Source organism: Sparus aurata, chromosome 1 (genome assembly GCF_900880675.1).
Source record: "Sparus aurata chromosome 1, fSpaAur1.1, whole genome shotgun sequence".
Taxonomy (NCBI): domain Eukaryota; kingdom Metazoa; phylum Chordata; class Actinopteri; order Spariformes; family Sparidae; genus Sparus; species Sparus aurata.
The window spans coordinates 28133508-28148755 of record NC_044187.1 but is presented as its reverse complement, the minus strand read 5'-3'; the positions used below and the strand labels follow the sequence as shown (position 1 = coordinate 28148755).

Genomic DNA, 15248 nt, shown 5'->3' with positions numbered 1-15248 from the left:
TCCATGTCTCGAGCTAAACTACTATAATCCCTTCAGAGTGATCCAGAGGTTGAAGGTGTGTGAGTTATGTGTGTTAGAAAAGGGCTTCAAGGACACAGCTTTTATTGGACACATGAAAGATACTGACCACAGCATGGTGCTGACAGTCAGCCAAGAAAAGGAACATGTGTCCAACAGTGTCTGTAGTCTTGCCTGCGTGTTGCTCTTCTTGACTTTTGTTTAAAGAGGTCGACTGTACCAAGAGTTCCTCTTAGAACAGAATGACAGGCTTTAGGCAAAAGGCTTTATGTCGAGGGAACCATGCTGATGCTAACTTACAAGCTAGACCTCAAAAACATGTTATCCCTTCAGCACTGTAAGGGAAAATGAAATCTCCCTTCAGATACAATAAGGAAACAGCCAATAAAATACTTTAAATAAATCAATAAAATATGCTAAAGAAAAACAAACAAATGTATGGCTCCAAAAATTTGTTAATTTCTTTCTTTACTTTATTGTTGTCTCATATGTGCAATATTTGCTGCAGACAAAGTCTACTTGACATTTTTTCTTGAGAATTTAACTCTGTAATAACCCCTGAGTGTGTGTGTTTGTGAGCCTTGCAATGCTATATAGACATGTTATCATAATCGTACCAAAACTACTTTTTTCATAGTAATCTTCGTTGATTGATATATATATATATATAGAGAGAGAGATATTTTTTTATGCCTCAACAAATTAAATAACAAACTCTTCCTTTAGTGACTGAACAAACTAAATAAACAAGCTGACCTTTAAGGACAACACAGATTCCTACTGTTATACTTTCTAGCTTCAAACAGTGTTCCCTAGTTTCTTCTGAGAACAGCTGGTTTATTCAGTTTCAATTTATTCACTGGAAAAAAATTATTATATCCTCTCCAAAACTAAATAGTGCCTCTTTAAGGGACTCAAGTCTCTGTTTGGTGGAGAAAGTCGACTATTGTCCTCTTAAAGAGACAGCGTGCGTCCGCGCGCTCTCGCAGCTGTAAGAAGGGTGCGTATGACTTTAAAAAGCCACATGACAGTCTGTGGTGGGGAAAGTGGGCTGTGCGTGTTAGTGTGTGTATGTGTGTGTGTGTTGCTTTTCGGGGCTACAGCATTCTCACTCAAACCCCGCTGTCGACCTTTGAATCTCGGAGGCGCGGGGCGGGTAGGCAGCTCCTCCGTGCACGCTGGCAATTGGCTGCGCTCCTCTCTTCTGTCTTCAGCCGCTTCCTCCCTGCACATCGTGGCTCAAACTCAGAGGAACACACACACATACACACACACACACACGTTCTCGCACGCGCGCGCTATGTGGCGTGAGTGCGCGCGATGCCGCTGGAGCCCAAAGTCCCTCCGGTCCGTGACGCCGTCTCTTATCGAAATGTTTGAAGATTAACGAGGTTAACCGTGTCCTGTAGAGCACAGGCTACTGCCAGCGGTACCCTGCAGGCCAGGAGGGCGACAGAGCGGGCGGACGGCGTGTCTAGATCGGACTGGGAGGACAGAAGTCACCGCTGTAACTGCTGCATCGGACTGCTGCACAGCCCGGAACCATGACCGAGAAGCGGATGTCGCGTTGGTATTTCGGAGGGCTGGCGTCGTGTGGAGCCGCCTGCTGCACGCATCCTCTGGATCTCATCAAGGTGAGGGGCCGAGGTCGGTGTGTTGCCCTCAGTCCGGCGGTGGGTGAAGGAGTGCGGGCCTGAACACCGGGCCACAGCCGTTTCCAGTAGGAGTCACACATGACGGGCTGTGCTAGCACCTGACCTGTTATCATATTACTATATATGTCTGTTAGATATCTGCAGCTCAGGGAGCGCATCGTGGCCTGACGTGCTCGTACTGAGGCATCACGTTTTTCTGTGGAATCACTTAAATTCAAGGCTGTTAAAGGTGCAGTATGAAGCTTTGAGGAAGACACTTAAATCAGAAGAGAAAGGTCTTCGTTGACTGTTTTTTTTTTTTTAATTTTATGCCAAAACCAACCAAGTAAACAACGCTTGTTAATTCAGTTATGGAGTCATAGTATTTCTGAGTTTGTATTAGTACCTGATTAATATTGTACACATTTATTCATAGTGCCATTTTAAAGGTGCACTTTGTAGTTTTGGAAATAAATTCAGAATATCAGAAAAGTAATGTTCACAATGAGGATAAGACCTTGATGATTTCCATAGCTGAATAAACAAGCTGTTCCTAGAGGAAGATAAGGTCGCAGAACACAGTTTGAAGCTAGACAGGTGGCAGGGTCCGCCACATATCAACAAAGTAAAACAGCATGAAACTGTGTTATCCTTTTAAGATGAGTTTGTTTGTCATGAAAACTAAGTTGTTTATACTTAGTTTGTCTGAGCATGAATATCAACATTTCTTGTTAAAAACTACGTAGTGCACCATTTGAAATATAGGACACATACTCACTGATATCAATAAAGTATCAAATACAAAATATGGTAGTTGTTAGATGGCAGAGAATGTTCCAGTATAGTTGTAGCTTCACATTTAGTTATTCATTTAGAACTTGGTAACTAAAACCTCCAGCAGCGTGTGTTAGTGCTTGACAGCGGGTGTGTATCTCAGCGGGGTCATGCGTGTTCATTCTTGTTAATCTTTGCCTCACTGCGCTGCACACAGCAGTCAGTCACAAACATCTCAACCCAATGCCAAAATCCGTACTCGGTTCACTTCCACCTCTCACTTAGTTGCATTGAATGCAACAGCACATGACCCCAGCACACTAATTGGTGGTCATGCAGTCATGTGGTGCTTAATTATATAGATGTGGTTGGTAATCGCCACGTCGCAGCTAAAGTCAGGGCTTCATTTCTCTTCTAACCTGCTTGTTAGCCGGTGATGCCATATCCAGTTATAGTAGTGTAAGACTGAGGCTTCTTGTGGCTCTACTGCAGCTTCAGCTTCCCAAAAAGGTTTTTAAGCCCCTTTTTAAAAGTGTGCTGAATTAGTGTTTAGATGTGCCTGTTTGTAATGTAGCCCTGCCCTCACAGACTACAATCCCGCGATTATTTTAATACTGACGAAAACTGAAAAAACACAAGTCTCCTTTCCATGTTTTCTAAATGGAATTATGGGTGTTTTATCTGCAGTCAGGGATGATGATAACATTGGAAAGTGTCACACTGATTCTTTCTAGCGTATCCATGTTATGACTCTGAGAAGGGGTGCCATTTCTGACCGTGTGCCGTTTGGGAAAGAGCAGCACCTTTCGAATAACACTTGACAGGCGTCTTTCAAAGTCTTGGTCCAACTTCGACCAATCAGATCCACTGTTGGGGAGCGCCACCGGCAGAGCCTGCTGATAAGTCTAAGTTTTCAAACGCACAGTTTGGTTCTCTCACTGTTGTTATACCTAAACCACGTCTGTAGCTGCCGGTGGTCCCTCACAGGATGCTGATGGGTCCGAGCCACTGTCAGGATGGATTCATCACGAGTCTTTCTTCACAAGGTCATCTCCGTCTGCTGACGATGTTGCCAGACGTCAAGACAAATCTGACTCACTTCCCTTTGTTTTTATAAGACCAGCACGCGCTTGGCTGTTTCACCTCATGCAGTATCTTTGCTTTACGTCTCTCCCTCCGCAGCCCCACCGCCCATACAGCTCCCCCATGCAACCCAGTTTGAGAACCTCCGCCCAGTCGTTCTTGATAGTGGTCGTGTTTGGACCAGAGAACACGGTCATGTTTCTCCAACCATCTCTTCCACTCTTTCTTCAAGTGCTTGACGTCACACTAATATTCAGTCAGTATCAGTTGCCTGCATTGAGTTGTGCGCAGCAGTTCAACTCTGTTCCTCGGTGCCTCGGTGTGTAGTTGGAGCCTTTGCACATTCAGCTGTTTTTAGTGCACAAGAGCAGTTATTGAGGACACTGTTTCATCTTGTGATAAAAGCAGCTTGGTATTTATTATAAGAAGCCAACAGCACTTATTTCACCAGGGAAAAATTCCGTCTTAAAAGCAGTGATTTATAAAGTTCTACTTGTACAGTGGTTAAAGGTGGCTGAGGATGAGCTGTTTATACTTTGGGTTAGCCTTACCCTATATGGATGTGAACAGCTTTAAAATTAAGGCTGAGACTCTTGACTGGTTGAACCGCAAAGTCATTGTTTGATCTCCAGATCATTGTGCTGGATTACAGAGCTGGCAGAACAATAGAATGTGTCACTGTCCAAATACCTAGAAAAGACATGTTATCTTAAAGCAGTCCAAGCTCTAGTTACAGTGGCGTTTTGTTGCTGGTGTCAGATGTAGCTGACACCGTAGTTGGTCCCCTATCAGCACCGGTGCTTTCATGAGAAGGTGCTTGAGCCGGAGAGGTTGAGTGTTGCTGATTACAAAATGATATAAAACATTAAAAACATGCTCTCAAAAACACTGAGAACTTGAGGATCTGAACAAATGCTTTAAAAATGAGTGTTCTTCAGTGGACTAACTACAGCGCAGTGGATGGTCAAACTGTTGCCATATAATTACCATGTTGGTAATAAACAACTCCATGAATTTTAAGGAAAGCTATCATTCATTTGTAGACATGAGAACGTGTGATGAAAGCTGGAGACAGCACTGTGTTAATCATTGCCATCTCCTGTGACAGAGTAGATCAGTGCTCACATGGTGAACACTGTTCATATTTGTACAACGTTAAGTGAATTTCAACAGCACCCGTTTCTCTGTGTCGCAAGCTTTACAAGGCAACGCCAACATCACAGCTTTTCACATCACTGCTTGAGAAACAACGGCTTGAATCTAAGGAGGTTGCCATCCTGAACGAGACAGTGTTGATGTCTGTTCAGAATAGGCACTTTTTTCTTTGAAGCAATAAATACCATAAGGCAGATGTGAGTAAAATCACATAGACGATGATCAAACTGATGTGTGAAGCAAAGTGGCTGTTAGCATTTGGTTCGCTCCAAGTGATCCGATCACAAGCAGGCAGCTTTCAGCATGTCAGTTCAAACCTAGCATTAAATATGTCTCGACATGACCTCTTGTGATCAGGTCTCACTTCCCTGATCTGCATGAAATATATACCTACATCTCTGGGAACAAACCAATATAATGTTTTTCACACAAAGGGAAAACCATCTTTATGTATAATGATGCGAAATTAACGAAAAGCCCCAAATAGTTCAGAATGTGTGAACGACAGTAGACAGTTTCTCCTAATGCAACAACTCTCAAAATGTGAAAGTCTGGGGACTTTCTCCATGTGCTTCAAAGAAGACACCTATGTTTGTTAGTGTTTGCTGTATTTGTAAAATTTTACATTGACTGTCAGTATATTGACAATGTATTTGTTGTTTGGCGGTATGATGCACTACAGACACAGAAATGGACAGAAAGAAAGAAAAATCTTAATGTCTATTTAATGCTGGATTTGCAAGAGGGCACCGATGATTCAGGATTTACTGTTGGGGTTTCACAAAGTTTGTCAGGTCACGCGATTTGTAAGGGAGTTTGCAAGATCGGATCTCAAATGTGTCCTCAGTATGTCTCGAAGGTGTTCACACCTGGACTTTGAGCTGTCCACTTGTGATTGGATCACTCAGGGACAGTGACCTGTGCTCCAGTGTTAAGTATTGTATGAAATCAAGCTTGTGGAACAAACTGTTAATCATTCTGTTAAATTTTAATCAGACAATGATGGCAATCAAACAATAAAAACAATCACTTTGTCCACTATTGTGCAGCCTGATCAGTCCATTTGTTTTATGCTCTTGTGTAAGAGGCTGTAACCTTGGTCCAAAATGCATCAGTGGAATTGAACATTATTGCATCTATTTTGCTCCAGTGAGCACACACTGTTCACCTTCCAAGCCGAGCTTCTAGTGATGATTTAAAAAAAGGATTTACCCGCAAAGCATATAAAAGACACGAGAACTCAGTTCGCTCTGTTTTCTGTCACAGCAGACTGAGGCAGGTGGTGACTTTGCAAAGACCGCCTACAAAAGCTGGAAAATGCTGTACACTTATCACATCCCTGCAAAAGTAAACAACAGAGAATTTAGGACAGAGGTGTAATTTGGACGAGACAGTATGCTAATGTGGTGTTTAGCAGACAAGAAGAGCTTTGCCAAACACGCATATCACAGGGCAAAGATTGCCTCCTTGTGTTTTATTGATTTCATCCTTTGTGTTAACCCAGGCATTGATTACACCATCAAATAATCAGCTGTGTTGCCGCTCGCATCTGATGCAGCGGAGTTGCCAAACCAGATCTGTCTGCATCACCTGAAAAGACTGAAAAGCCATTCACTTATCAACTCATCTGGGTGTAATATTACACTAAGGTGTGAGAGAGCGAATGTTGCTGTGCCTGTGCACCTCAGCTTCCTGATGGCTCAATAGGACATTGTCTTAACACATTTCTGCACTGTGTGGTTTCCTTAATCAGAGCATCAAGAAAAATAGCAGTTTTACGTTGAGGTTAAATTCCCTGAAGTAGTTTATTCTGTGTGAAATCTGGCTCAGGAATAGACTGTTTTCTCGCATGTTGTAGATTATGAGCCATGTTTGCTGTCTCTGGAAGGTCTTTTTCTTAATTTGTTCTGACACTTTGTACCACAGACTGAAATATCTCAACAACTTGACTTAAACGAGGGGACACCTTTAGCAACCTTTTCTCAGTACAACATAAGGCTGGGCCTTCTATACGATATACTGTGTGTATACAATATATATTGTTATCGTGATATGAGACTATATCATCTTAGATTTTGGATATCATTATATTGTGATATGGTGTAAGTACTGTCTTTTCCTGGCTTTGAAGGCAACATCACAATAAAGTGATGTCATTTTCTGAACTTACTAGAACTTACCTTGTTCTAATTCTTGTACTTATATTCCCATTGATGAGGATTATTTATCAAAATATCAATATGGAGGCCCATAAATATAGTAATTCTTATGAAGTGCTTTTGAGGACATTTCAAAACACAGATATATATTGTGTATTGCAATATAGCCTAAAAATATAGCAGGATTATTTCAGGACCGTATCCCCAGCCCTACTCTCTCCCTCTATATGCAGAGCTGTGGCAGTTCGACAGCTCCTTCAGCCATGTGATCATCTCACCCAGGTGCGAGATGAAGTGCTTCAGGTGTCCTCACTCGGCCAGCTTTACCTTGTAATCTTGTCTTAAATTACTCTTGTATTATTTAGTTACTTATTCTGTCCTCCTGCCACTGCTACAGCCAAAATCCCTCTCCTGGAAATCAATAAATGAAAAGATTATGTTATCTTACATTAATAAAGGTTGTGCCTTGAAGTGGCCCTCAAACTCAAATACTGATTGGAACAAAGGACAAAGGCCACATTGTAGTGCTGCTGACCTGCTCTGAGAGGGACAGCACACACGCACGCACGCACACACACACACACACACACACACACACACACACACACACGCACACGCACACACACGCACTGGTTAATGCAATAATAAAATGGGTTCAATGTAACTCAACTGCCAGACGTTACTCTCTTTCTCTACCAATACACACATATACACATGAAGCTCAGTCTAGTCATTGTGGTGAGTAGCGCTCAGCCTGTAAAAACATTTGCATGACGTCCTCTGTGACGCGTGGAGCCACAGTATCTTGACCTCTGCGGATTAGAGTTTGGACTTTTGTTGTTTTGTTTTTTTCCCCATCTTTATGTAAATGCAGTTCTAAATCACTTGAGTGCCTCTTTAAAGCGCGACACATTGGACTCCTTTGACACATACAGTTGCCCAAATGAGAGCTGGTGTCCGAGTTACCCCGAAAGAAGGAACAAAAATGTAAAGTTGCTGTGTCAGCGCCAACAGGACTAAGGATTCTCTCTGTCTGGTATTGAAAATGACACCAATGCTAATGCATGACTGTGTGTAATGTCATTCCAGGTGCACCTGCAGACCCAGCAGGAGGTGAAGAAGAGGATGATGGGGATGGCCCTTCATGTGGTGAAGACCGACGGGGTGCTGGCTCTTTACAATGGCCTCTCTGCCTCGCTTTGTAGACAGGTGTGTGTCTGTGAGATGTCCCAGTCTGTTCTTGAGCCTGTGTGTGTTGTAATGTTGGTTAGATTGTCATTTGTATAAAAAAAATAGATAACCTACATTTAACCAGGTGGGTCCCAATGAAGGAAACCTTTGTAACAAGGAAGACCTAGCAAAAAAAAGAATTTCAGGCAAATGATACAAAGTCAGATGAAAGATACTGTACTGAAGCAGGTAATGATACCAAAGTAAAGCTAAAGGAGGGGAGAGAACATGCACGATTAAGAATAGGGTCAGCTGCTGTAAACACTACAATAGTCTCGGATTGTACCAGAGATATCAGACTTGCTGTGGTTTGGAGGATTTCATCAGCACTATGAAACAGCTACTCACTCTTCTCCTACTGAGTTTGACCATTTTTATTGTTAATCTCATCTGCAGTCAGCAGTCTGTGTCTAGATCATCTACTCCAATAGATGATTTTAGTATCCTTTTTATAACACACAGGGAGATTTCGTAGCGTATACTGATGTAGACACTGACTGGTATGACAGAATGTAGAAAGTCTGCATTAGAATAAAAAAAAAATAACCAGGTTTATGTTATACATATTGTTTGTTCCCAAATGTCTCCAACAGTGTTCAAATGCAGAGAAATCAACAAGTTTACTCTCCTTTAGTTCTTTCAGGATAGGGAAGTCAGCAAACAAGACTAAAGTTAACATGAATAAAACTCTCCTCTCCTCTCTTCTCTTCTCTTCTCAGATGTCTTATTCACTCACCAGATTTGCCATCTATGAGACAGTGAGGGATATGATGGGCAGCACAGGCCAGGGCCCCATGCCCTTTTACCAGAAGGTCCTGCTGGGAGCCTTTGGAGGTGGGAACACACACACAAACACACACGCGCGCACACGCGTTGTGTTTACACCCCCCCCCCCCCCAATAACATGTAAACATGCAGTATCACAGCCTGGGATTTGTAGCCAACAACAGTTTTCTGCCAACAGGTTTCACTGGTGGGTTTGTCGGCACGCCAGCAGACATGGTGAATGTCAGGTAACACCCCATGAGAATGTCCAAATTCTCATTAACATTTTCAGAGTTTAAATAACACTTGACAAGCTGTGGTTAGGGTCTTGGCCCGGGCCTGAGCATCATGTACTGGGATCAAAAGTTCTGAAATGTTTCTGCTTCTAGGATGCAGAATGACATGAAACTACCACCAGAACTGAGGAGAAAGTGAGTATTGTGACTTACTCAGTTTAAAATGTTTGGTTTAAATGTTCGAATTATCCTAACTTGAACTTGAATGTGCTTTTTTTTGTCTTTAAGCTACAAACATGCCATCGACGGGCTCTACAGAGTCTTCAGAGAAGGTAAATCTCAAGCAATGTAGTGTATGTAACGTCATGTAAGTCACACGGTGTCATCATGTCTGACCTCTGACCCCTGTGTACTGTCCCACAGAGGGTATGAGGAGACTGTTCTCAGGAGCCACCATGGCCTCCAGCAGAGGAGCGTTGGTCACTGTGGGACAGGCAAGTCACAGTACTACGTGATGGGCTGATGTTTATGATCAGGAGCTTTTGTTTTAGATATCACGGGTATAACATTTGTAACTGAGGTGTTATTGACAAAATTCAGCTGCTAAATGTGGCTTTCCATCTCCTGCGTTCCACTGCATTCACGTTCCAACACTGCAAGTATGATCATCTGCCTCCAGACGTGGTTGCCAGTAATGGAGTAGGTAATGATAGCTAGCTAACATTAGCTGTTTTTTGCTTCAAGTACCATTGAGCAGCGCTATCATTAGCAAGTACACAAACTGGCACAAGTTGGCAACAAACTGGCAACCAGTTGACAGGGCTCCGACACTCAAAAAAATACATTCAGTTTTATAGCCGCTTCTTTCACAATGTAAGTCTCTCTGGGCAACTGTGCATGACAAGACGTTGTTATTACACAGTTTGGCCACTAAGAAAACTGGCTTAAAGCCTGGCACTTTGACCTTGTCTTTTTTCCACTAACTGGCACCTACCAAGACTATTGATCACTGATGAAACACAGATACCACCTGATACCAGTGTTATACTATTGTCTGACAAACTTTGTAAGAAGCTGGAACCAACCGTCAGAATTCTGAATATGAGATAAACAAAACGATAATTTTGGACCTAGCAAAATAATTTACATTTTTTTATTTAAAATTGCTAATTCACAATCATAATGTTTTTAGGAAAAGGGATACTTGTATTCTTCACTTTTCTTCAAGCGCTATAGATGTATAAATATTTTGATGTAAAATATATTATGATTTGTCTACATTAAAATGCTATCAATTTGCCCTTTAAATACCTGCTCGTTTTAAAGAGACCCAAGGGATTCTCTGGCCAGTGAAGAGCAATTATTCAACCCTGAGCTAACACAATTACACTTTGGATTGATTCTTCCTCTTCAGTCATGTAAAATTCAGAATCCCTCTAAAAGTCCTGTAATAAGATCATGGAATCGAGTAAAATTAAAAGTTAATTCATTCATCAATATCAAATCAATCTCCAAGATGAATAGGCTACTTTTCTAAATGGTTCCACTGAAACAATGCATTATGTATTATGCATTAATCTACATAAACTCAACATTACTTCACTTTTTATGGAGCCTGTGTAGGCAAGCGTATCCAATGGGTTCAGACTGTAGCACTGATACAACTGTTCACATCCAATTAGTCAAAAAATGGATCCATATAACCTAAGTATTCATACTGAATGACTGTAGGCCACACACACACAAGGACAGAAGAGAGTACGCTGTGTGTGCATACAGCCTTGGTCTGGAGGTGTTCATTGAGAAGCTGCTGGTTATCAGTACGTTTGGGAGCAGTTACCTTAGCAACAAGTGAAGCTGTTCAGAGTGGTCACCACTGAAAATCCATGGCTGCGTCATAAAGAAAACATTTGTTAGATGAAAAATTAATACATGCCCCCGAGTTCAGGATTAGTCATCAATTTTTTAAAAAGATTTTTCAGACAGTTACAAACTCTGAAATACCATTTAAAAAAATTACTTCAATCTACTTTCATGCCGCTGTTGGCCCTGATACTGGTGTGTAGGTGAGATATGGACCGAGACATTTGTGAAAAAACACTAATACATCAGTTTTTACTATAGGGGAACTTTGAAGCTTGAGGCTAAATTTGCAGGTGGCTTCCGCTGGCAAAGATAAAACACAGAACATATTCATGTAGTCGGGGAGTAATAATCAGCCCAGATTGTTAGTGTCACCATCAAAATGTCACAGATCTTCCCCCTCCATTTCCTCCGCTCCTTTAGTTGGCGTGTTACGACCAGGCCAAGCAGCTCGTCCTGGGAACAGGCATGATGGGAGATAACATGCTCACACACTTTCTGTCCAGCTTCATTGCTGTAAGTATCCGCTTGTATTTGTGTGTCCTGGGAGTCAGTGGTAGGTTTACGGGGCTCTTCTGTGCAGTGATGAACTGTTCCTCTGCAGGGAGGCTGCGCTACAGTCTTGTGTCAACCTCTGGACGTGCTGAAGACGAGGCTGATGAGCTCAAAGGGAGAGTACACGGTGAGTGGATCCGTCTCTTTTTTCGTTGCTCCCCGGAGCCTTTCATTCCTCTGTTTCTGCCCATCCATCTTCTTTACTTACCCTCTGTCTCTCTCTTCTCAGGGGGTGTCGCACTGCTTGCGAGAAACTGCCAAGCTGGGTCCGCTGGCGTTTTACAAGGTAAAAACAATTTTATAGGCAATATTTAAACACCAGTGTGGTTACTTAGTGCCACTTTTTTAAGTGGATGTTCTTTATTACAGGTTTTCATTATTATCTCACCTTTTTGAATCAAATCCAGGATCGTCTTCTGATGCGTTGTTTCACACCGACCAGTCAGAGTAGAGCTCATGATTTCTGAAAAGAGACTGTTGTCGCTGTTGAGTTTTTCAGATGAAATTTTGGTGCCATTATATTTCAGAGAACTCTGTAACTCAAACCAAATGAAACTAGGTGGATAAACAGCATGACAGATAAGAGGAAAACCACATCCACTAATCCAGTGCCATTTTGTTGTTGTTGTTGTTGTTGTTGTTGTGGTTGTCGTCGCAGGGTCTCGTCCCCGCAGGGATCCGCTTGGTCCCTCACACAGTTCTCACCTTCATCTTCCTCGAGCAGCTCAAGAAGTACTTCGGCATTCGCATCATCTCCTGAGCGCGCCCTTTGACCGGCCACTCTTCAACCACCCACCGACACTGCCGCTCACAGCGCCCCATCATCGCTCTGCTCTTGGCATTTAAAAGAACATAAGGGAACAAAGGGAGTCGCGCACAGCTTATCACAGGCTTGTGCATGTTTCCTTCTCCTTTTGCGCTACCTCTTATCTCACTACCAGGAGCGAAATGATTCCGACTATTATGAGAACTTCTGGAAGGGATGAATACTGGAATTAACAGACCATCTCCTTCTGTCACTACAGATGATCAGTAGGATGCTAGGAAAAGAAGATGCCATGTAAAGGTGCTGCTCTGGGGTTCTTAGAAGAGAGGAGATTAGAAGTAGCTCTTGCAGATGTTTGATAGAGTTGTCCAGTTTAATTTCAGGTACGGTTAGCAAACGTACGTGTAAGAAGTTTTTAAGATTAAGTGTTAATTTTGATTTAAGGAACAATTCATCTGTCACGTTGACGGCAGACTAAACGATGACTTCAACCAATTCCAGAGCAGATTTTGTGATTTATGCAGTGCAATGACTGAGGCCTATAAAGTTTGCGCCAGGAATGTGTTTCCTTATTCGTCATTTACAAAACTTTTATTATTGTCATACAACCTCGATTCCAAGTTGGGATGCTGAATAAAACATAAATAAAAACAGTTTAACTGTTTAACAAAGTGTTCCGGAGCCCATGCGGAGCCCAAAGTGGGGCATGAGGGCCTCTCTGCGGTTCAGATAGGCCCACCAGATGTTTCTAGAGAAAAGTCATAAATTCCATAGGTTGCAAAATTCTTACACCTTACATATTGCAACTTTAAATAATTAGGATATAAATGTCTGTTTATGCTGTTTTATTTCGTAAGGAAAACTTCTTGCTGGAGTGACACTTTTTTAGTCAGTTGGGATCCTAGTGCCATGCTGCATCTTAAAAAGAGTTCAGAACAGGTGGCCCAGACCTGCTGTTAAGTTTCAGTTCTGGCCCTCAAGGGGAGAAAGTTCGGGCTCCCCTGTTTTATACACTCATGTGTATTGTACACTGTGAACCTGAGCTCATCCCTGCTTGTGAACGACCGAGCCTTTCGAGGGTGCCCCTTTCACACCCAACCGCGATACTACCACATGTCACCAATGAACCCGTTTACCCGTTGAATGTTACAAACAGGTGTTTTTGGAGGATTTCACAACTTTCTCAGTTTTTTCGTTGCCTCTGTCCCAACTTGTTTTAAATGTGTCGCTTGCATCAAAGTCAGGAAAAATGACAATGCCAATCAAGTTGATGAGGTAGAGCATTGAAATATATTGTCGTGTTCTCTACTGTTTTCAGGTGAGTTTGTATCAGAAGGATTAGCAAATGATCTGTTTTCTTCATGTTTTACACAGCGTCCCAGCTTCAGAGGTAGAGAATGCAAACGAACACAGTGGAGCCTTGTCAGCAGTGCCATTCTTTTCCTAAAGCGGTTTCCTTATCTTGACTGAACAAACTGTTACTCAGTCGGACAGTAACCATTCCCAACAAATGTGGTGACCAAATGTGATGCACCCTGAATTTAGCAGAGATGATTCATTGTTTTGCTTTTTCTTCGCTAATTTAATATATTAGAGCTGGAAATAAAATACTAGCATGTCAAAACGTCGTTAACCTTTACCGGATTCTCCTTGATGTCATTCCGATCCTCTTTCATCATTTCGATCTCAAAGCTTTTGGAGAGGAGGACCAAGCTCGTTTGTTTCGTGTGTTTTTTAAATAAGGCGGGAGTTCAGCTTAAGCAGTGAAGCAGAGAGAGTTGATGGTTTAAGTTCTCATGGAGGTACATTTTGGCAGTGGCTCCTCTCGTTTTTCCAGTCCCAGTGAAATTCTGTGTGACCACTTGATCTCTTAAAAGTTTTTATTGTTTTGAATAGAGATGCCTGTAGAGAACTGCTGCACCTTTAAGGTGTATATGTAGCATTTCCATCCTTAATGTCACTGTGTTTACCTGAATGCTATGACTCAGGATGCCACTCTGATTCATGAGGCACTTTACTGACTCACCTGCTGCGTAGAAACATACATGCTGCATACTAATCCATGTTCTGAGAGTAGAAACGGAGATGTTTTCACATGTTTAGAATAATGTTAGTGGTTCAAATTTATTCAAATGTTTTGTGACTGTTTTTCAGTCCAATGATGAGTTTCATGGTTCACCAAATACACTATTCTGATCTGTGCCTGCTCTGTTGACAGTCTTAGTCAAGTCATGTTGCCTTACAGTAGACGTCCTCCAGGGGGCAGTGTAGTTACGTGCGTACCATGCCAACGACCTCAATGATCCTCTTTTGAGCATCCCGTCAAGCCCTCCACCTTCATCCCACACATTGATAAAAGATAGCCACATACTGAGAGATAATGACTGTGTATAACTGCATGTTCGTATGTCCATAAGTGTTCCTCAGTAATGTGAGGTACTGTAGAGCAGCCATAGACAGTAATGTTAACCCCAAACTTTACTCACACGCACAGAAATGAAACTGGAGGCACCCGCATTTGTGGGTGCTGTATTTTGTAGATCACTGACTAATGATTTTTTAATTAAAATACTAATGTGAAAACATGAGTTTTTGTGTTCTTTGACAGTCTGCTTTGTTAAACGGTAACTCCACCAACTTTACACATTACGTGTGTTTACAAGGTCTCTGGGAGTACTGCTGCCCTTGTGGAAAAAGAAGTAAAAAGCCTTTTGTCGCCGCAGAGGAAGATGCATGTAATGTGATAAACCTTACTCTAGTGATGTCACTAAGATGGCTAAGTTGCATATTAGGCAATACGCATGAATTTGAGTCGAAAACACTCAAAAGTCAACTGAAATTATCAACAAAATGTGAATAAATAGACAAAATAATGTTGCAGAGATAACCTCTGAAGTTAGCAGCTCCCCCCAGTCCAAAGCTTCTGTGCTAGAGGTATAAACAAAGACCCTCCCCTGGTCCTGAGCTCCCAGCCACATCACAACTGCCAATCAGGCAGCTGTTCTCTTCA

The 15248-nt window shown here is 42.2% G+C and overlaps 1 protein-coding gene across 1 annotated transcript; it reads left to right on the top strand.

Annotated features, from left to right (window-relative positions):
* Positions 1-1065: 1065 nt before the first annotated feature.
* slc25a10b (solute carrier family 25 member 10b) lies at positions 1066-14826 on the top strand. Its single transcript, XM_030425624.1, has 11 exons — positions 1066-1652; positions 7913-8032; positions 8773-8887; positions 9018-9066; positions 9208-9249; positions 9343-9386; positions 9478-9548; positions 11341-11433; positions 11522-11599; positions 11702-11758; positions 12131-14826. The coding sequence occupies exons 1-11, from the start codon at positions 1563-1565 to the stop codon at positions 12230-12232; spliced, it is 861 nt and encodes a 286-aa protein (XP_030281484.1). The 5' UTR covers positions 1066-1562; the 3' UTR covers positions 12233-14826.
* Positions 14827-15248: the final 422 nt, after the last annotated feature.

Excerpts from the sequence above, each read along its gene's own strand:
- slc25a10b (XM_030425624.1), top strand. The coding sequence starts at position 1,563 with ATGACCGAGAAGCGGATGTCGCGTTGGTATTTCGGAGGGCTGGCGTCG. Across the intron at positions 8,033-8,772 it reads CTGCCTCGCTTTGTAGACAG|ATGTCTTATTCACTCACCAG; the intron begins GTGTGTGTCTGT and ends TTCTCTTCTCAG. Across the intron at positions 9,387-9,477 it reads CTACAGAGTCTTCAGAGAAG|AGGGTATGAGGAGACTGTTC; the intron begins GTAAATCTCAAG and ends ACTGTCCCACAG.